This window comes from Protopterus annectens, chromosome 12.part0 (genome assembly GCF_019279795.1).
Source record: "Protopterus annectens isolate FY-2018-M chromosome 12.part0, PAN1.0, whole genome shotgun sequence".
In the NCBI taxonomy this organism is placed as follows: domain Eukaryota; kingdom Metazoa; phylum Chordata; order Ceratodontiformes; family Protopteridae; genus Protopterus; species Protopterus annectens.
The window spans coordinates 299374167-299395903 of NC_056746.1; the positions used below are offsets into that span (position 1 = coordinate 299374167).

General features: G+C 45.5%; 1 protein-coding gene across 2 annotated transcripts in view; it reads right to left on the reverse strand.

Moving 5' to 3' along the window:
* The window catches only part of SNX16 (sorting nexin 16), a 696777-nt gene that overhangs the window by 309158 nt on the left and 365882 nt on the right, over positions 1-21737 (reverse strand). For both annotated transcript variants that reach the window (XM_044089372.1, XM_044089373.1), the window contains exon 5: positions 13115-13184. In XM_044089372.1, coding sequence (XP_043945307.1) covers positions 13115-13184 — 70 coding nt within the window. The remainder of the gene's footprint in view (positions 1-13114; positions 13185-21737) is intronic.

Genomic DNA, 21737 nt, shown 5'->3' on the forward strand with positions numbered 1-21737 from the left:
AAATAAGAAGTTATGTACTCACCATAACGTTCCATCTGAGTAGGTGGCTTCATTTGTCTGCAACCTGTGGGTCTTGGATCCGATATCCGATCTGAGCCGGCAACTTATTATACAGCTATGGATCCGAGCTCCTAGCTCCTCCCCTCACCCATAATCCCCTGCCAACCCCAAATGACCTCAGATCAAGTTTGCCCTCCTACATATACTGGAAAGGTATCCCAACAGGAAAAGGCAGGATAATACAACAAAACTAACTCTTCTGAAGGCCTGGGGGAAGGAGGGGGGGATGGTTGCGGACAAATGAAGCCACCTACTCAGATGGAACGTTATGGTGAGTACATAACTTCTTAATCTGGAGTAGGGACTTCATTTGTCAGCAACCTGTGGGACAGAGTCCCCAGCTACCTGAATCTTGGGCGGCCATCATGGAAGGATGTTCCGGAGCACTGCGGAGCCAAAGGATGCTCTCCCTCTGGAAATGACGTCCAGTTTGTAGTGGTTGATAAAGGTATGAGATGAGGACCAAGTGGCTGCCGAGCAAATATCATCCAAGGGAACTCTAGATCTAAAGGCAGCAGAAGTAGATATGGAGCGAGTGGAATGTGCATGGACTCCTTGAGGTGCGGGCCTCCCAGAAGCTTCATAAGCTAGAAGAATACATTGGGAAATCCAGCGTGATAAGGTGACCTTCGAAACGGCTTTACCCAAACTGAATTTGGCAAAGGAAATGAACAGCTGATCGGATTGTCTGTGACCAGCAGTCCTATGAATATAGAAACGCAGCTGCCTGTGCACATCTAAAGAATGCAGCTTGTACTCTCCTTTATTTTGATAATTATGGAAGAAAACTGATAGGTTGATGGACTGATTGATATTGGTTTCTGAGGCTACCTTGAGTAGGAAGGAGGGATTGGTCCTGAGGTACACTCTATCCTGATGAAAAACCAAGTAAGGGGATTTTACGGAAAGAACTTGAAGTTCCGAAACTCTTTTCGCTGAAGTGATGGCTACCAGGAATGCTGTTTTCCAAGACAGATATTTAAGTTCGGCCGAGGCAGCTGGTTCAAAGGGAGAAGCAGTCAAGGCTTGAAGAACTAGTGATAGATCCCAAGGGGGTACAGTTTCTTTGATAGGGGGCCTGAGCAGAAAAGTACCCTTGAGGAAGGTTTTACATAGTTTAGCTGACATCAAAGGACCTGTCTCATGTCCCACATGGTAATGGGAGATGGCTGCCAATTGTACCTTGACTGTCGAACAGCTAGCCCCTTGCTGAAAAAGTTTGGCGAGGAAGTCCAACACGGACGTTAACGGAGCAGTGAAGGGGTCCAAATTATGATGTTCCGCCCAGACGGAAAGCGCCTCCATTTACTGCGGTAAACTTTCCTGGTGGAAGGTTTATGCGCTGCCACCAAGATGGCTTTGACTGGTGAAGAGATGCCAGGAGCCCTGATTAAGAGTGGAACTGGAGCAGCCAAGCTGTCTGCTTCAGGTTGTCCAGATTCAAGGTCAGTAAGCCTGATGGATGGGATATTAGATCCGGGCTGGATCCAGAATCCAGGAAGGATTCACCAAGTGAGACCACAGGTAAGGAAACCAAGTTTGCCGAGGCCAGAATGGGGCAATGAGGATTATTCTGCTCCCCAACCGAGAGGTTTTCTGTAAGAGCTTTAGCATCAGGGGTAGAGGAGCATAGGCATAAAGTAGACCGGGCGGCCAAGCATGCACTAGAGCGTCTCTCGGGGCTTCCCCTGGTGGGGGAATCAGAGCGAAGAAGCTGTCGCATTTCGTATTTGAGGGAGAGGCAAAGAGATCGCAGCAGGGTTGCCCCCATTTTGCAAATATCCGCTTCGCTACTCGGGAGTTGAGAGACCACTCGTAAGGGGAAAGAATGGTGCGGCTGAGTTTGTCCGCCAGAATGTTGGCCCGTCCCGGAATGTGCGTTGCGATCAGAAAGCGGTTGGTGGAGATCGCCCATTCCCACACCCTCATGGCCTCTCGGCAGAGAGGATAAGATCTGGTCCCCCCCCCCCCCCCGTTTGTTGATGTACCAGACAACTGACATGTCCGTCTGTATCGCAATCGTTCCTACGGGGAGAAGGTTCTGAAGTGCTTGCAACGCTAATAGCACTGCCCTCATCTCCAGAACATTGATATGCAGGGAGGTCTCTGTGTCGTTCCACGTGCCTTGGACTGTTCTGCCTGAGCAATGCCCCCACACTAGAGGTGAGAAGCGTCCGTTGTCACCGTGACGAGAGGAGGTGGAGCGCAGAAGGGTCGGCCTGTATGGAGGTCTGGAGACTGGAGCCACCATAGCAGGGCCCTCCTGTAAGCCTTGCTGATAGAGATAGGGTGATTGAGAGGAAGTAGCTGAAAGGACCATTGTACTTGGGAGGGTCCACTGTAGTACCCTGCAAATGAAAGAAGCGTTATTGCTGCTGCCATGGAGCCCAGTGCCCTCAGGACCAATTCCGCCGGTGGAGCTTCTGATTGGAGGATGGCCCGCACATGAAGTCTCATGTTCTGTAGTCGTTCCGAAGTGAGGTAGGCTCGCAGACTTCTCGTATCTAATCTGGCCCCTATGAACTCTATCACTTGTGTCGGAGCAAGGGAGGATTTGTCCGTATTGATCGTGATGCCTAACTGGGGGGGGTAGGCGGAGAAAAAAATCTCTGGCTGAGCAGAGTAGATGCTTTGTTGGGGTGGTCAGGAGCCAGTCGTCCAGGTACGGGAAGACCTGCATTCCCTGGAGTCTCAGGTGGGCCGCTATCACTGCTAAAACTTTGGTGAACACCCTGGGGGCTGTGGTGAGGCCAACGGGAAGGACTCTGAACTGATAGTGGCTGGCTCCCAGCCAGAAGCAGAGAAACCTCCTGGATCATCTGTCCATTGAAATGTGGTAGTACGCATCCTTGAGGTCTATTGAGCACATCCAGTCGCTCCCGCAAGAGGGGGAGAATGGATTGAAGAGTGACCATTCGGAATTTCTCCTTGGTTACTGACAGGTTCAAGAGGGAAAGGTCTAGAATTGGTCTCAAGTCCCCCGTCTTTTTTGGCACCAGAAAGAACCTGGAGTAAAACCCTAATCCGAGCTGGTCTGGGGGGATGGGTTGGATGGCTCTTTTTTCTAGCAGCTGCTGGATTTCTGTGGCTGCAGCCTCTCTCTGACCGGGTGGTACATCGGGGAGGTTCCCGAGTCTGGGGACATGTTGCAATGGGATTTTGTAACCTCTGGATATAATTCGAAGCACCCAGCGGTCTGATGTGATGGACTCCCATGCCGCCAGATGCCTCGAGAAGCGCCCCCCGACCGCCTCCAGAGTAGAGCAGTTGGGCAACCCTTCAGGGCTGTTGCGTGAGCCGATCAGAGAAAGATTCTCTGGACCCAAAGTTTCTCGGGGCCCCTCTGCCTCTAGGGCGGCGTCCTTCCTGTCCTCCTCTGCCACTGAAGGACTGGTTGTCCGGAGTAGGTTGGGAATGTTGCGATTTCCGGAACCACATCTTCTTCTGTCCCTTTTGGTTCTTGGGAGAAGGACCTCTGAGGAGCAGAGAAGCGGCCTCCGACGGCAGACGTCTTCCCGCCCTTCTCGCTCTGGACAAGTGTCTCGTGAATGGTCTTGCCAAACAAGGCAGAACCATCAAAGTGGGCATTCGCAAAGGACGCCTTAAAGGGCTCCGCGAAGTCACAATGTCGGAGCCAGGCCTGGCGTCTCATAACTAGGCCCGCTCCGCTAGCTCTAGCGGCTCCCTCAGTGGCGAGAGACAACAGCCGCATAGAGGTATTGGAAATAGATCTTAGAGTGGCCATACGAGTGGAGTACAACTGTTTGTCCTCCGCCGACATGGACTCTTGGGGGGGAAGCAGCGTATTCTTTAATAAGATCTCACTGCATCCTGATGACATGTGCCATGCAGTTCAGGGACCTTACTGAGAAGGTCGCTGAACTAAATACCAGCTTCCCAAGGCGATCCATCGAGCGGGACTCCTTGCTCGGTGGATGGACCGAGGGGTTCTCCTGAGCTAGTTCCCTCTTAGTGGCTGCCGCCATCAACATGGCATCTACGGGGGGACCCTTGCTCCAGTGGGACCGGTCTGCGGGGGGGCTCAAAATCCTATCCGGGTGTTTAGGGACTGGCTCCACAGTGTCCAGCTCCTTCCACGCCCTGGTGGTAACAAGGTCCACCAGGGGGTCGGCCGGAGGGGATACGCAAGAGGTAGACGGGCCTGCTTCGAATGCCTCCAGAAACACGGACTCGTCTGAGGAAGCCTTGGGGGCAGACCACCCCCCCCCCCGATCCTGAGCATTTCCATGATGTCTCCAAAGGAGACATCCTCAGGGGGTGACCTTGGGGAGCCTTCCCCTTCATCCAAGTCCGTGTCCTCTGTTAAGGACTCGGGGGAGTCCACGTGCCTCCTCTTACACTTATGCATGTGAGGCACTTCATCGGGGGGGCTGTCCGAGGAGGTCTCACCAGCAATGTCCTGTTCCAAAGGAACAACCTGGGACATCGAAGCAGGCTGTCCCTGTGGCCGGGTGATGGAAGCCTGATCCAGCAGAGAGGGAGTGCAGGGTGGAGCCAAGACAAGGGCCGGGGGTCCGGATGCTCTCGACAGAGCCCTCTCCACTAAATCGAAGGCCGAGGGGGAGCCGCTCTCCCTGGGCTCCGAAAGCCGACTCCCACTTGGATCCGATGAAGGGATCGGAACCGGCGCTGAGACCATCGGATCCGAGGGACCAGTGTACTCCGACCTGGACGGAGCCGAAGGCACACTGAATCCCTCGGATCTGAAGCTCTGGCCACGGCTCCGAGAGATCGGATCCGACAGACTCTAGGGCAGGGTCGGATCCGAAGTACCCAGTACTGTCGGCGCCGACCCACCCCCCGGCTCCAACGCCGCCCGGCTCCAAGTGCTCCGAACCCGGGAAGAGAGTCAGAGAAGGAGCTATCTGAGCAAAAAAGGGTGTCGAGCTCCCCCCCGAAGGGGCAGCACTCCCATCTGCAGCTGGGCCTGGATGAACCTTCTCATCATCTGGTCCAAGTCTGCATCAGACAGGCTGTAGGTGGATCTCGACGAGGCCACTGAGGCAGGCCTGGAATGCCGCCTCGATGACCTCGATGGAGATCGGGTCTCCTCCTCCTCCTCGGGTCCCGGGGAGAAGCAAGGTGATCGGAGCCGAGGAGGAGGAGACCTGGAAGCCGTGGAGGGAGAAGCCCGCTTAGCTGGGGGGGCCGAAGCGGAGGCCTCGGCCTGCCGCTTGTGGTGCTTCTCCCTCCGTTTCTCCCTCCTGGCCTCCCTGGCCTCTGGCGCCTTAGTGGGAGTTTGAATCCCGGCCGGGGGAAGGGGGGCAGGAGTGGCCACCACCACAGGCTGAGGAGGTGCCACGGGAGTAGCGGAGGCCGAAGCCGAATCCGGGGGCAAAAGTCCCGCCAGGACCAGCTTCGACCTCCGCTCCTTCAGTGCCCTGGGGTTGAACACTGCACAAATGGTACATCCTGAGGAGAGGTGTTCAACCCCAAGGCACCGAACACACAGAGTGTGGCCATCTGCTGGAGAGAGCTTATGGCCACACTCGGTGCACTTGGAGAAGATGGGTTTTGGGGCCTCTGACATAACCCAAACTAAATAAAACTACACAAGCACGCTGGGCCCCAAAAGCAAGCAACACACACACACACACACACACACACACACACACACACACACACACACACACACACACACACACACACACACACACACACACACACACACACACACACACACACACACACACACACACACACGACCAGCGAGGGGAGGGTTAACTCTAAAAAATTTAAGAATTAACAAAAAAAGGGAAACCTAACAGACACACACTGTTTAAATAATGAAAATTATACTAATCTGACTAGAAACAAAGTCACTTATCTGAAAAAATGCCAGGAGCTCGATATCCAGCTGTCACACCTAAAAGCGGCAAACTAGATCTGGGGTCATTTGGGGTTGGCAGGGGATTATGGGTGAGGGGAGGAGCTAGGAGCTCGGATCCATAGCTGTATAATAAGTTGCCAGCTCGGATCCGATATCGGATCCAAGACCCACAGGTTGCTGACAAATGAAGTCCCTACTCCAGATCTACTGTTCAATCTCAGCCTTACTACAGGATAGGTACCCAAAGAGTGGCGTACAGCAACAGTGGTCCCTCTCCACAAAGGTGGTGCCTCAACGGATCCTGGAAACTATCGCCCCATAAGCCTGACTAGCTTGGTCTGCAAAGCTATGGAAAGGATCATCATGGACCTCATAAATAAAGATATTGGGGACCTACAGACACTGGTTCCTACCCAGTTCGGCTTTGTTAAGGACAGATCCTGCCTCTTAAACCTGGTCGATTTCTTTGAAAAAGTCACCAAGGCCATTGACGAGGGGAAGGTGGTCCACACAGCCTACCTGGACCTCGCAAAAGCCTTCGATACAATACCCCACTCTGGCATTATAGATAAGCTCACCAGCTTAAATATAAACCCCTGTATGTCACTAGATGGGTTGCAAGCTGGCTCAAGGACAGAACCCACATGGTTAGAATTGCTGGAGCCATGTCAGACTCCAAACCAGTTACAAGTGGCGTCCCACAAGGCTCAGTCCTGGGACCTCTCTTGTTCGGTATACATTTCTCGGAGGTACAGGCCAACACGGAAGGACTGTGGCTGACCAAGTTCGCAGATAACTGCAAACTGGGCGACATAATCAACTCTCCAGCCGACACAAGCATCCTCCAAAAGGGTCTCATAGAAACAGACAACTGGTGCCAGAGCCATGGCCTCAAGCTAAACGCCAGAAAGTGTATAGTCATCCCCTTTGGCAAAAACAAAGTGCCCACAAATTACCACATAGGTGGTAATCCATTAAGTACAGAAGAAGTAATTAGGGACCTGGGGACCCAAGTTGATAGCAATCTCTCATTTGACAACCACGTGGCCAAAGTGGTTAGAAGAACATTTTATATAGCCCACCTAATCATGAAGGGATTCACATCTAGATCAGGGGAGGTCATCGTGCCTCTTTACTCATCCCTCATCAGGCCCATAATAGAGTACAATGCCCCTTTTGGGACCTGCAGCAACTGGAAAGACCCCAAAAGTACCTCACCAAGAGGATCAAAAGGACTCAAACAGATGCCATATGCTGCCCATTTAAAGAAACTCCAGCTCTACTCAGTGGCATACCGCCTGCTCAGAGGCGATCTGTGCCTGATGGAATAAAGCCATGTCCAACCCGGAATTAATGGACATGCTGCACCTCAGAAAATCCAAATCCCATCGAGCTACGCGCTCAAGAGACTTGAACCTCAGCACTGAAATAAATAGGACATGCTGGAGGGACAGATTCATAACCCAGAGGCTCCCTTCACTCTGGAATAAAATCCCAGTCCAGGTTAGGCAGAGTCCCTCATTGACTCTCTTCAAGAGGAATCATGATGAGTGGATGGGAGATCATAGGTTTACCCCGGGTATCACTTCTGTGTCACTGTTAGACAGAGGCACAGTATACTAACCTCGAAAAAGGGCACAGCAAAATTAATTTAAAATGGGTGGCGAAAGCCAAACACACTCTGGCTAGGCTTATAAATGCCCTAGGGCAGATAGCCTAGTATGAACCTATGAACCTATCAACTCTGTAGAAGTGGTGAGGATTACTGGGAGTGGGAATATGGCTCCATGGATTTGAAGCTAGCCTCCACAGATGTAATGACTGGCAACATGGCTACTAGGCTTAGCCAGGCTGAAAAGCTCTCTGCAACTTGCATCTGGAGTGAAGAGACTTCCTTAGCTTCTCCTTTGATGTAATCCCTCATCCTATTACTGGTGTCAACAACTGACACATCATCTGGTGGAGCTGTAGAGAACAGGATGACCTTAGTGTCAGAATTACATGTACAAGGGGAGATTATTTGGTCAACATATGGCAGTTTGCCCGTCTCAAAATCAAAGTCCCCAAGAAAAATTTCAGTTTTTCTCTTTTGAGGAAGGACCTCTAGCACTGATGACTGCTCAAAGGAAGGCTACGACGTCTGTAAGAAAATCATAAAGTCTTGGCCAACCTCAAGAGATCATGGGAGGGAATGTGTCAAGGTGAGTTGGATATGAACCCATCTAGCAGAAGCTGCAGCATGCTAGTGGATGTCCATTTTTGTCAACTGTTTGGCTCTGGACTGTGGGTTACAGACCAATTTAGATGCCTTGGGACACTAGCAGACATTTGAGACCTCAGTTCAAGAACCAGTGACATCTGCATGGTCAAAGACATAGGGACCACCACCCTCACCTTCTGACGCAATCATGGTGACAGAAAACTCATCATATGAAACAGTAATATGGGTGTTGGAGCAAAAAGCCAATGGAGAGACCTCCGGATCAACCAAATGCTGTAGGCTTTTGACTTGGACTGGCACACAGAGTACGTGGTGACGTCCAATGGAGCAAAGTTGGTTAAAGATGATGTCAGATTTGGAGGGTGCAAAAACTCCTCACTAGACTTAACACCACTGAGCCTGGGGGGTGCTCTGGACTCTGATATAAAGTCAGTGGCAACTACACTCTAGTGCGCGTCTCCAACTGTTTCTCTTCTTTTTGGTGGAGCATCTGCAGTAGATTTGGCTGAAGCCATAGCAATTTTAGATAAAGCATGCAATTTACTCTAGTTAAGTAGTCCAGGACAGATTTAGCCCTTCTCTTCATAATCTTCTGGTTGAACCTTGTACAATGGTGACAATTTGTGCAGTTGTGCTCAGACCCCGCCAAAAAAAAAAATGTATTTGTCATGAATCTGTTCCTTCACGCAATACAATTATTCACTTTTATAGTATCTGACCATGTGCCCAAAAGCTACTGCTACTAAGCATACAGTTTTAATAAAAAAAAAAAAACTGTTTCTTTGTTGGGCAATTAACTGTCAACTCTGGAAGCTAGGTTTAACCACAGTGATGACACTTTCATAATAAAGCATTTGTGATCAAAATTCAACTAGAACTAGATGGGATGAGTGGATATCCCTGTTATACCCATCAATGTCCTAACAACCAAATGGGACAGGCATCCACACAGCCTGGAGGGGAAAAGGTTACCAAGTTCTGGTAGTTGGGCCAGCCATCAGGCTATGTGCAGCAGGAAATCCCACGAGTTAACAATGCAACAGTGAACTACAAGAGAAAAACCAAAGAAACCTCTGACTAATGCCATTCATGTAGAATCTTGTGCATCAGATTACTATAACATGAAGAGAAACACTGCAACTCTTCTTTAGAGACTCTTATCATGGCTAATACAAAAGCTATCTGGTATGAAGCAGACTAGAATGGGAATTAAATCAAATGTTACAATTTATTGAAACACGAACTCCCCAAAAACCCGACGTTCACTCGTATACAGTGGGACTAGGAGGTAAGGGGGCAGGTTTCAATTAGAGCTCAGAAAAAACAGACTTCAAGCTGAATAAAGAGGAATGTGAAAACAATCACAAAAGCAAATCAAAGTAAATAACTACCTAAAAGATGATGCATACAGTGAAGTACAACATATACACATGTAACATACCTCTCAATTTCTTTTTTCATGAATTTTGGACAAAGCCAAAAAATTATAGTGGGACAAAGGACCAAAGTCAGGGACAGTTTTTAAATTACTCTAATTTACCTAAAAAGTTAATAGAACACATTTGAATCAACATACATCTTCTGAACAGTAAGAACCATGCAACTATAATGTATGGAATTACTGATTGATGACTGCATTCCTCAGTGGTTTACAAAAATAAACATTTTATGAGGTACAGGGCAAGAATACAAGGCAAAATTAGGAGATTTCTACAAAATTCTAGACATTTGTGAAGTACGAATGCAACCATCTGACAAGTATAAAGGCCAAAATAAAAATGATTCTTTTCTAGGTGTACTATGAGAAACAAAACAGCCAATGCCCCATCAATCTAAAAACTCCATTAAAGAATCAGAAATGGTTTATGCATTTCTTTCATTTTCCACATGAAACATGCCTGCTGACCTTTTGATCCACCACTGCAGCCACTGCACACTTATTCACCACTTTGGGAAAGGCACATGACCATCATGTGGCTGCTTTCCAGGTAGCCTTCACAGGAATTTTTACTCAAGTCCTGTTAACTCTCTGTGCTCGTCAGTGATCAAGGAAAAGACATGCAATGGGGCACTTCAACTTTGCCACTGACTTCAAGTGACACTACCTCAGACCCCAGCCCCTATAAACAGGCACTTGTCTGATCAGAACATGCATCTTGGGACTTGCACTCGCCCCTTTTCGCAAAGTTAGTTAAGCAGGTATTGCCTCGTTATTTCTCTCTTCCCACCCTTAGCAAACTGCTCTAGTGTCAGGCCACTAACTACATCCTGGTCATCTGGGTCACAGTCAGGGTTTCATCCTCCTATTACACAGAGCTGGCATGATTTCTTATAAGAAATCTAAGTGTTCAGATTTTATAGACTGCTATGGATTCAACTGGTCTAAAAAATAAACTGAAATAACAGATTTTGGCTTTCAAGGCATCACCAAACTTTGTAACAACCTACATGTTCTAGACTCCATACTATAATAAAGCAAAGTCAAGACATACTGGTCTGAAGTCCAAAACAATCTGGGACAAGCCCAAGCACAGTACTATAAACATTCCTTAAAAGCTCTATCATGCATGCAGCAGAAAAACACTGGATGATTCTATGTCACCAACAGTGTAAATCATAGTACACTCATTTCTCAAGAAGTCGACCAATTTCTCAAGAAGTCGGCCAGTCTTCCACATCTGTGTGGATTGCCTACAATGCTAACACATTCCACCATTTTGTGACTTATCTGGTATCACACACAATGTTCAAACTATTTTCAGAATACATTTGTTTTCTTTTGCATTAAAATCATTTGCTTACAATGCTAACACATTCCACCATTTTGTGACTTATCTGGCATCACACCCAAACAATATTCAAACTATTTTCAGAATACATTTGCTTTCTTTTGCATTAAAATCATTAAAAAAACATATGACTGCCTGTTCTTTTAGCAAAATTATTTCTGGAACATTTTATTTTGCATATTTTGTAAGTATCTTCACTGAAACAAGATAATCAATATTGTGTTTACATATAAAATAATCTGTATTTTTAAATATTTTTTTCTTAAGGAAAAGCAGAACCCACAAAATAAAAGTGCTTCTGTAGGTCCCAGTCTGAACAGCGCAGATGGATAAAGCTCTTGATGCGTCTCAGATGACCTGTGTTTGACTAGCAGAATGGATGCTGGAGTAACCAGGCAGGGGAGGATGGCAGTGAGTGGCCAATAACAGCTCGTCATTCCTGGGGGAGTGAGGCTATCTTGTGTTGCTGCAAAAGCAACATTAAGAACCTGGCAAGCTCCGAGATGCAAAGCGGTATACTGCTTGGTCGGAAGGCTGTGCATGCACCTCCCAAAGACAACCACTGCAGAGCTTGCAAGGTTGCTGTGGGGTGGTGCTAGTTAAGGGTATACTCCCTGACAGCAGTGTGACACTACATCAGCGTCCTCAAATTCCTCATCGGCCCTGGATGTGGGTCAGGTTGAGCACACTGAATAAGGCTGGTTCATCATGTCAAAGAATGAGAACAGTTGATGGTCAGCTGTGGTGATTTATGGGAGATGAGAAAAAAGTTCTGTTATACTTTTGCTCCTATACATAATCATGTTATATGCAGTGAGCTCAGTGAGTTACTTGGCAATGGTCTTAGTCTCACAAGCACTTACACAGTCTTAAATATAATCCATCTGTTTGTTAATTTCCCAATAGTTACTAAACTGTCTTTTGCCAGTCAAAATGCAGCTTCTAATGATCCCATGTCACCAACCATGCATAATACTCGCACCATCAGCTTCCATGTTTGCAAGCAAGAAATTCATTCACCACAAAAATCTCTCTCTTCTGCCCTCCTGAGACCATCTGGAATTGCTGAAACTCACAGTCTGTACTCTAAACACGCTCTTATGCCACCTAATCTGCATCTGCGCAACGTACCATTGAATAAAATAACCCCCAGTCCAAGCAATTTACTATTGATGTGCATATACAGAATGATGTATATGCACCAGCACCTGCATTTGCTACAAACAACATTCTAAAAGGCAGTCATGAGGACCGGCCTGATAAAAGGCTGTGTCAAGAAGCTAGAACTAGTTAACAGGTTTGAAAAGGAAGGTCCGTGTCTGACTTGACAAATCTTAACTTGTAAGTAACTTTTCAGCTACAGTGATAGCTTTATCAAATTGTGTAATCTGTACAAAGGCAGACTTGTATGTACAAACAGCATCCAAAAGCACAGCATTACTTTAAACTGCAACCAAGTTTAAAAAAGTACTGAGTTGCTAAATAAAGCAGTTTTAGCTGCTGCAGTGGGCTGGTAAGTGCCCCATCTGGGATTAGTTTCCTTGGTTTGTGTCCACAGCTTTTGCTTAGGGCAACTCTGTACTGGGTTAAGAAGATAATTACAGGAGGAAGGAAGGAATAAAAGAGTGAATATGATTTGTACCATACCACTTTTATCAGACATTTTCTCGTGGGCTGCAGTAATCTTGTTTGTGCTTTAAATACTTGATTCACTTATTTTATAAACGTCTGTAAGAAATGTTTCTGAAAGGACACTAATCTATGTCTTTAGCTGCTAAAGCAATTACTCATACTGCAGACAAAAAACAGAAAAATGATAACTTTGTGGATACTAACAACTTGTCACTTTTCCAAGCAGAGAAGCAAACATCAAATATCTTGCAAAGACACAGAGTTTTCAACTTTAAACACAGCGGCGCTGGCTTGAGAATGTTTTGTGTTGCAGCTATGGTGGCAAATCCTCTGCACTACTACTTAGAATATGAATGAAGACAACAAAAATGCTTATCAAAGAGACAAATCAGCAACAAAAATGATCCTTTTAATTCATCAGGAGAAGATCAGCATTTTTTTTGCTCAGCTCAGCAAATATGCTGCAATACTGCCCAATACAGACAATACAGTTATTATGCAAGACGCCTTTACAAGAGGAACAAGGATATTCACATGAGCAAAGAAACAAGAGCAACTTACTCGGCTTTCTTCCAAGCTGTCAAATGGACCTGGTGGGTCATCTAAACAAAGGAATTCCCGAACAGCAAGGCTGAAACAGAAAATATATTCATCACTCTAGAGATGCTTAACATAAAGGATGTTTATTCATTACTGTAAAACTTAATCTAACTCTGCCTCTTCATTTACTATAACACTTAAATCACTTATCTTTAGTGACAAGTCATTGTGTAACCCTCTGTAACTGTCCATTGACAAAGTGTGAAAAACACTCATTGTAAAAGGATTGCAATTCTGATACTCCAACAGCCAGCATGTAAGGACGTAACTAGAAAATTTAACACTGTGTGACACTCAATGTGTGCAAATGGCCAAACACTGTTCCAAGCAAAACAAACTACAAGACATGCGAGCTATACTCAAATGGATGAAATCCTAGAACACATGATGTTACATGGTAAACAAGGTATGTACAGCTACAAAAATAGTGCATCATTAGACCTTTGAGGGAGACTCAGATTACTTAAGTACAATGCAGACCATACCTCTCAACCGCCCAGATTTTCACAGAATGTTCAGATTTTTTCTTTATATTTTTGGAATGTTCCTCATACAGTTTCTGTTTTTCCTGGCAAATCACGGAGGATTGAAGCCATTAAATAATGAACACACATTTGAGTTTCAGACATAATATCCTTCTAAAAATGCATGTAAACACAAAACCTGTTATTTTAACAACTTTCTAAGTTTATAAGCGCAATATTTAAAATTTGTCCCTATTTTGGGGCCTTTGTCACCCCATTTTAGGATTTGCCCAGATTTCTTGCATTAAAAAGTTGAGGGGTATGTTGCAGACTCGTACCTGAAGACCACACCATCAACCCAAGTTATTATCCAAGGCTTCATACACAGAACACATCTTATGCAGCTCATATCAACACTTCTGTACCCAGTTTAGATGGTATATACCACACACCATCCTTTTTCCTTAACAAAACTGGGAGATCCTGATAAGAACTATAAATACAATTCCAGTAGACTACTTCATAGTACAGACACATAACCAACACTAATGACTTCAAGAGCCAAGAAACTGTTACCAGTTCCACAAGTCTCACTAAAGTAAAGTACAGTCATGTAAGAACTTACCATAACAGTATATGTCCTCCTGATCACTGTTGCAGTACTCCTAACACATCGGTTATCGACAATGTCATTCGGCCAGGGTACCAAGGCTTTACCTTCTCAGTATCTTAGTCCGTCACATGACCTCAGCTCACAAGCATAGGGTATGCAAGCAGATGTAGGAGTGAAATTTCACAGACTATCTCCAAGCTAGTAGCCTGAACACCCCGAGACAGAAAACTGGTGAGCTAGAAGGGGCACAGTATGAACTGGTAAGAAAGCCCCTCTGTTGTATGGTGTTTAACATGGGATAGGAACTGAGGGAGAAAGGGAGTAGTATTAGGTGTAGAGGGGAAGCAAGATGGGAAGGAATACTGCAAAAGTGATCATTAGGATATCTACGATTATGTTAAATTCTTACACAACTGTACTACATCAGTAATACTACAACAGTGATTTCATTCAGAGCACATGGATGATTCCCAGAACTAAAAGGAAAGTAAGGGTAGTTGGTTAAAAGGCAGCAGAAATGTCTAAGAGGTCAGACAGAACTGACCCAGAGAAGGCACCTCTGGACCATCAATGCTGTAGTGTTTAGTAAAAGCATGTAAAGATGACTAGGCGGCAGCTTCCTGTTATGGACCTGGCATTCACTCCTTTGTAGAAAGTTCCAGAGGCTGCTGCTGTTCTGGTAAAGTAACAGCTAGGACATGAGGGCAAGGGCTTGGAATGTAGACAGTAACAAAAGGAGATTGCCTTAGAGATCCAGCTTGCAATGGTTTGCTTGGATACTGGTCGGTCCAGTTTAGAGTCCATGAAAGAAAGTAACAGTTGATCAGATTTCAGACGGATTTTGTTTTGCCTAAATAGAATCTTAGCTGTCTGTGAATGTCCAGATAATGCAGCATCCTCCCCAGTTCTGTAGATTGGGAAAGAAGGTAGGCAGGTTTATGGCCCGAATGACAGATCGCTCGTTCACTACTTTAGGCATGAATGAAGGATTAGCCCAGAGGTCACCTTGTCTTTGTGAAAAATAAGAAGGGGGGAAATGGTCATTATTGTTTGAAGCGCTGAAACTTTTCCTAGCTGAAGTGAGGGCCAGAAGTAGGATAGTTTTCCAGCTGGAGAATTCAATGTTTGCTGATACTGCTGGTTCAAAAGAAGGTAAGGTAAGCTCTTCCCGCACAAAGTTGGGGTCCCAAGTACAGGTAATAAGCTTTCTAGGTGTTCAAAGATGCAAGACCCCTTCAAGGAATAACCTGACCTCAGATTTAGACATAAGTGGGAGAGTGAGAGAGAAGCAAGTGGAGTGGAGATGGCAGACAGGTGGGCTTTGGAAGAATAGGTCAGACCTGTATGTAGGAGCTCACACAGATATTCCATAATTGAAGGTACTTCTGGACTGGTTGGGTCCTGTCCATTCCTTTGTCACCGATAGGAGAATCTCTTCCATTTGGCTCCTGACTTCTTGAAAAGCCTTAACATCCTCAGAAAATAGTGCCTATAGGGAATTATAACCCTATCATCCACAGAGTTAGGTTTAGGGATGATTATTGCTTCTGCACTGTTTTGTGAGGAGATCCACTTGGTGTGGCAGTTTGCCCTTGGGTAGAAAAAAAAAAAAGAGAGGGAACCAATGTGGACATCGTACTCACTAACATGAGAGGGGATTGTACTCCTCCCATGTGATGCCCTCCCTCGTAAGACTAGACCATAAGTCATTCTCCTTTGATGCAACTGTAAGGCCAGATACCACAATCAAGCTCAAAAATGCTTAAGAATTTTTTTTAACACAAATTACCTCCTACGAAACAATGGTATAAGAAGTTTCAAAGCCCCCTTGAACACAGATAACATAGACTCCTATGCAGAGGTGTACACAAATGCCCTGTATAACCACTTAGACAGCTGTATAGAATTGGCTGTACCTGACAAGATTAAAACCAGGTCTTGCTGGTAAAACAAGTCACCCTGGTGGACCCCTAGTATAAACAGGCTATACAACAAAAGAAATGAACTAATGTCCAAAAAGAAGAGGGAACTGCCTCAGCAGTGGAAGAAATAAATCTCTAGCCTAAGCAAAAAATAGTGATCTTGTCAAGTCCTCCACAGCTAATTACAAAGTAAAAAAATAGCCTCCCTTGCTAAGGATAATCACAAGGCTTTCTTTACCTACACCCAAAATCTAAAGTGGAATACCCGGCTATATATTGAACTGATTATGGATGGCACCACCCATACTCAACCGGAGGTAATAGCCAACCTGCTAGCCAACAGATTTGGAAGAAACTTAACTCCCCTATCCCCACCGGTCACTCCCCAAAAAATACCTGCCACCATTCCTCAGCCTATTATCTGAAAAGAGCAGGTTATCTCTGCACACTCCAGGGCCAAAAACACGACACCGACAGGAACAGACAACATCTCAGGTTGCCTCAAACTTAAAATATGATCCAGCAGACCCAGTTGGTGTCTGGTGTGTGTTTAACCACAGCCTGCAGTTTGGCTATGTTCCGGCAGAATGGAGGACAACAACAATAATCCGTCTGCACAAAGGTGGATCATCAACTGACCCTGGGAATTATAGACCTATAAGCTTGACTAGCCTCATCATCTGCAAGGTCATGGAAAAGATCCTTATATACTTTATCAACAAGGACACAGGTAATCTCCAAACTCTGGACCTAACCCAGTTTGGATTCATTAAGGGTATATCATGTCTGTTAAACCTGGTTGACTTCTTTGAGAAGGTCACTAAGGTCCTGGATGAGGGAAAGGCAGTGCATACCACCTACCCTGACCTAGCCAAGGCATTCGACACAATCCTCCATTCAGATGTTGTAGGGAAACTCTCCCAATTGGGAATTAACCCTTACATGACCAGAAGGGTAGACAACTGGCTCAGTGACAGGACACATACCGTCAAACTGGGTGAATTCTCCTCTAGCCAGAGGCCAGTCACCACTGGCATACCACAGGGTTCTATGCTGGGCCCTTTATTGTTAAAAATCTATTTCCCAGAAGTCCAGGTAAACATGGATGGTCTGTGGTTGACCAAGTTCACTGATGACTGCAAATTAGGAGCAATCACTGAGTCCCCTAACAATGCTAATACACTGCAGAAAGTATTAACACAGACAAATGACTGCTGCCAAAGCCAAGCCATGGATTGAAGCTAAATGCAAAAAAAAAAAAAAAAGCATTATTATTGCCTTTGGGAAAGCAAACTTCCCTGCTAATTATAATACAGACAACAACCCCCTAAGAGTAGACTCAGTGGTACGTAATCTGAGTACTCAGGTTAATAGCAATCTGAACTTCGACTGCCGTGTATCCACAGTCATAAGCAATCCTTCTACATGGCACATCTCAAAAGAAAAGACATGGCATCTAGATCTAAGGATGTTATAATTACATTATACTCCGCCCTCATCAGACCATTAACTGAGTACAATGTTCCCTTTTGCATACATCTCACCAGACAACTGCAACATCTGGAGAGACCATGTTTCTCAACAAGAAAATACAGGGTACACAAAACAAGTCCTACACGAAAAGACTGAAAAGCCCCGTCACGGTATTCTATCTCATACAGGCTGCTTAGGAGTGAGCTGTGCCTAGCTTACAGGGTAGTGTTTGACCTGGCCCTGATGAAAATGACACACATTAGTAAATTAAACAGCATGAGGGTCACTCACTCCAGGAATATTAATCTAGCCTTTGACATGAGCAAAGCATGCTGGAGAGAGAGATGCATCTCACAGAGGCTACCCCTTCTCTGGAATAAGCTTCCCATTCATGTCAAGCAGAGCCCTCCCTGATACTCTTCAAACGCAACCTAGATCAATGGATGGGTAACCATAAATTCACTCCTGGGGTGGTGCCCATGTCCCTCATGGACAGAGGCAGTTGGTATTAATTACCATATCACAGACTCATACTTCTGTGAACGCTGCTCACCTAACTATTGAAAATTGGGATAATATGGCTAGGCTCGTAAGGGCTCTTGTCAACCTAGTAACCTCCTATGAACCTATGCTGTCTTAGTCAAAAGGGAATCACACAAGTTTTTTTTTTTTTTTCTTTTTGGTTTTTTAGAACTCTTAGAACAAGAGGTAGTGGAAAGAAGGCATACATGAACTTCACTGTCCATTGAAAAGTGAAAGTATCCTCCAAGCTGAGGGGCAAAGGCCCCTGGAGCAAAAAAGTGGAGGCTGTTCATTAGTATTTGAAGCAAACAGATCCGAGGAGCTCTGGTGAATGATGCCCAGGAAAACCTGTCTGTTCAGGGTCCTCCAAGGACCTGTTTAAATAGTCTACTAACATAGTGTCCTGTGATGAAGTGTATGTGGCTATAAGCAACATGTTTTCTGTGTGGCAAGGTCCCAGGCTTTCTGTGCCAATCTGCACAACTGGTAAGACCTGGTGTCTCCTTACATGCTTATGTACAACACTACTGTTGTGTTGTCCGTGAACACTAGTAGGGTAACTGGTTTCCAGTAATGTAGAAAAATCGGAATAGCATGGCTAAGGGCCCTCATTTCCTTCATGTTGATGTGCTCCTTTAGTAGCACTGGCTGCCATTTGCCCTGTACTCGTTGGGTGCCTATCCATGCTCCCACGCCTCGACAGAGCCATTTGTATGCATTTCCTGAACTAGGGTTGGACGAGTGAAGGGAAGCCCTGAGTTGTGTTTCACCTGATCCTGCCCCCAAAAGAGTTCACATCTCAGAAAGGGTAAAATGGGAATCAGTGTGTCCAGAGGGTGACGGTGCTGACACCCAACTGTTTTCAGATACCACTGGATTTTCCTCATATGCAGTCTGGCTAGGGGAGCGTTAGGATAGTAGCTACCATGAACCTCAGATCTCTTAGGATCTACCTAGCTAAGCATTGGCTGAGGGAGGCAAGGTTGTGGAAATAGTCTGTAAGGCTCTGCAACTTCTCTTAAGGTAAGCAGGCCTGCATTTTTTTTTATGTCCAACCTTTAACCGAGAAACACTAATTCCTGAGATGGCTGCAGGGAGGATTTTTTTTTTTTTTTTTTTACAGCTGATCGTGAACACCAGCTGAGCTAGGAGGAGGACGGCAAACTGATGACACTGTAGGAAAATTTATGGTGAAGTAGTTTGGATTAACAGGTTGTCTAAGTAGGGAAAAATCTGAATTTCCTGGGTTGAGTACAAGGCAATTAATGGTGCCAGACACTTTGTGAAAACTCAGAGCTGTGGGAAGCCCAAAAGGAAAAGGAGTAAACTTATAGTGAGATGACTCACTACAAAACCTCAGGAATCTCTTGCAAGGGGGTCCGAATTTGTACAAGTTGAGAAGCATCCTTTAAATCTAGAAATACTGGAAAAGCCAGGATCAGAACGAAAGGTAGCAGAGTATGCAGTGAGAACATTTTGAAAGCTGGAAATTTTAAGAAGGTGTTTAGTAAGGAGGGATACAGTATAGATCTCCATTGCTCTTCGTTCCTTGGCACTAGGAAAAGACGGGAGTAAAACCCCTATCCTACATACTCTTCTGGCATCAACTGTATTGTGCCTTGTGCCTATAGGTTCTGTGAAATGGGTGGGAGATGATTAATCTGATTGTGAGGAGGTGGGTGTATGCCATTTGGATGGGGAATCTGTATCCAAGACATGACATAAGTGTATTTTATGACAGACGGTTCCCATTTGCCTGTGCTAACCTCTTCCCAGGTGGAGAAAAATTGGGTCAGCTATTTTTGAGGGGGGCAGGACACGGCTGGGGACCAGGGGGAAAGGAGGCTGTAGACAGTAACATAGATTTGTCCCCAAAGGAAGACCTCAAAGATGACCTCTGTGGTTTATCTGGGAATCTCTTTCTGGGAGCATTCCTGCGTTTCTGCTAGAACTAGGGTCCCTTCTTACAAGAGGTAGGTTTGGTTGAGTACTTCCTCTGGTACATAGATACAGAGGTTAACAGAAACTGTCTGCAGTCCTTCATGGTTTTACCCTCCTTTTGAAGGATTTTGAAAAAGTTGGCAGCGTAGGGGGCGCACAAGAGATTCTGGTCTAAAGGAGAATTTGCTACTTTTGCTTTCAAGCCCTCAGGAATACTCTTGTTACATAACCATGCATACCTGTGGATTACAAAGCCTATAGCAGCTACTCTGCATAAGGCCTTTACAACATTATTAGTACATGTAATCCATGTATAGGCACTTGTGTAGCCAGATTAAGCAACAATAATGTTTGTTATTTGGAGTCCGTTCTTTAAATAAGATACTGGTGGATTTGCAGGATACTAAGAATGGATGTCAGGAATTTGGTCATCTAGGTTTAGTATTTAATAGGCCTAAATACCAAAGTACAGTGAAGGTATAAACCTTTATAACCCACCTATACATAGCCCTGTTATCCTTGCTTGAGACAGGGCATTGGCAAGAAGTGTAGAAGGCTTATCAGACAAGAGGGAAACTACAGAAGGGTCAGCAACAGGATTTTTAAACAAAAACTTAAGATAATTAGGAACTTAATAAAATCTGTCTTGTCTTCTGGGAGCTAGAGGCTGGGAGTCGGAGGCAGCAGAAGTGGACTGAAAGGCATCCAAAAATGCCTCAAGAACTGGAGGTACAGGGGAAGGGGCTTTTATGCACCTCAGAGGTATGCCTAGGCTCTCACTCAAAATGGTTTGTCATATTTAAGAAAGTCTCTCCAAAAGAAGCTTCTTCTACAGGATAATCAGGTAAAATTGAGTCCTCATCCAAAGGGACTTGCCCAGGAGAGTACATCTGAAAGGAGTACACCAAAGAATGGTCAGAATCAGGAGCCTCTTCATCTGTAGAAAAGATGAATCCACAGCAGTCTTTTGAGGGGTGTGGGGAGGGGACTGAGAGAAGGTGGCGGCTTCAGAGACAAAATGACCTCAACAAACCTTGACAGAAATCCATCCATTCCTTCTCCCTCAAAGTAGAAGGAGGAGGTTGAGGGGAAGCAACACGTTTAGTTTTCTGACTCTCTTGTTTTGGTGCAACGTCTACTTTACATTTCCCTGACATACTTCAATTATCTGGGATCTCTTCTCTAACTAGGATCTAAAGGACACCCTCTGTGCCCTCTGATATGATGACCTGTGGTTCACAACTGTCAGCATCAAGGCCTCAGACACCATACTGGCCTCTGACAGGGTCTTGATAGGGGACATTTGAGGAGGAATTGGATGTACCATGGGTTATTTAAAAGATACCCAAGAGAAGGGGAAAAGAGGAAAAGCCAAATACATACAGAGAATGCAAATCAGCAAAAGGACAGCTTATCAATAGGTGGCTTTGGAGCTGAAATACAAATGTAAACTATAGTGTTCAGTACAACTCGTGCATCATTACACAGACTGCAGAGATCAGAAACCTGCAAGCTCTCTGGTGGCAGAGAAAGCAATATTGCAAACCACTCAGAACATTCCTGCCTGGGAAAAAGCTTCTCTTAACTGGAGCACAATTTTCCTACATTCATTCTTCAATTACCTGCCTCATCCAATGAAGGGTCACAGC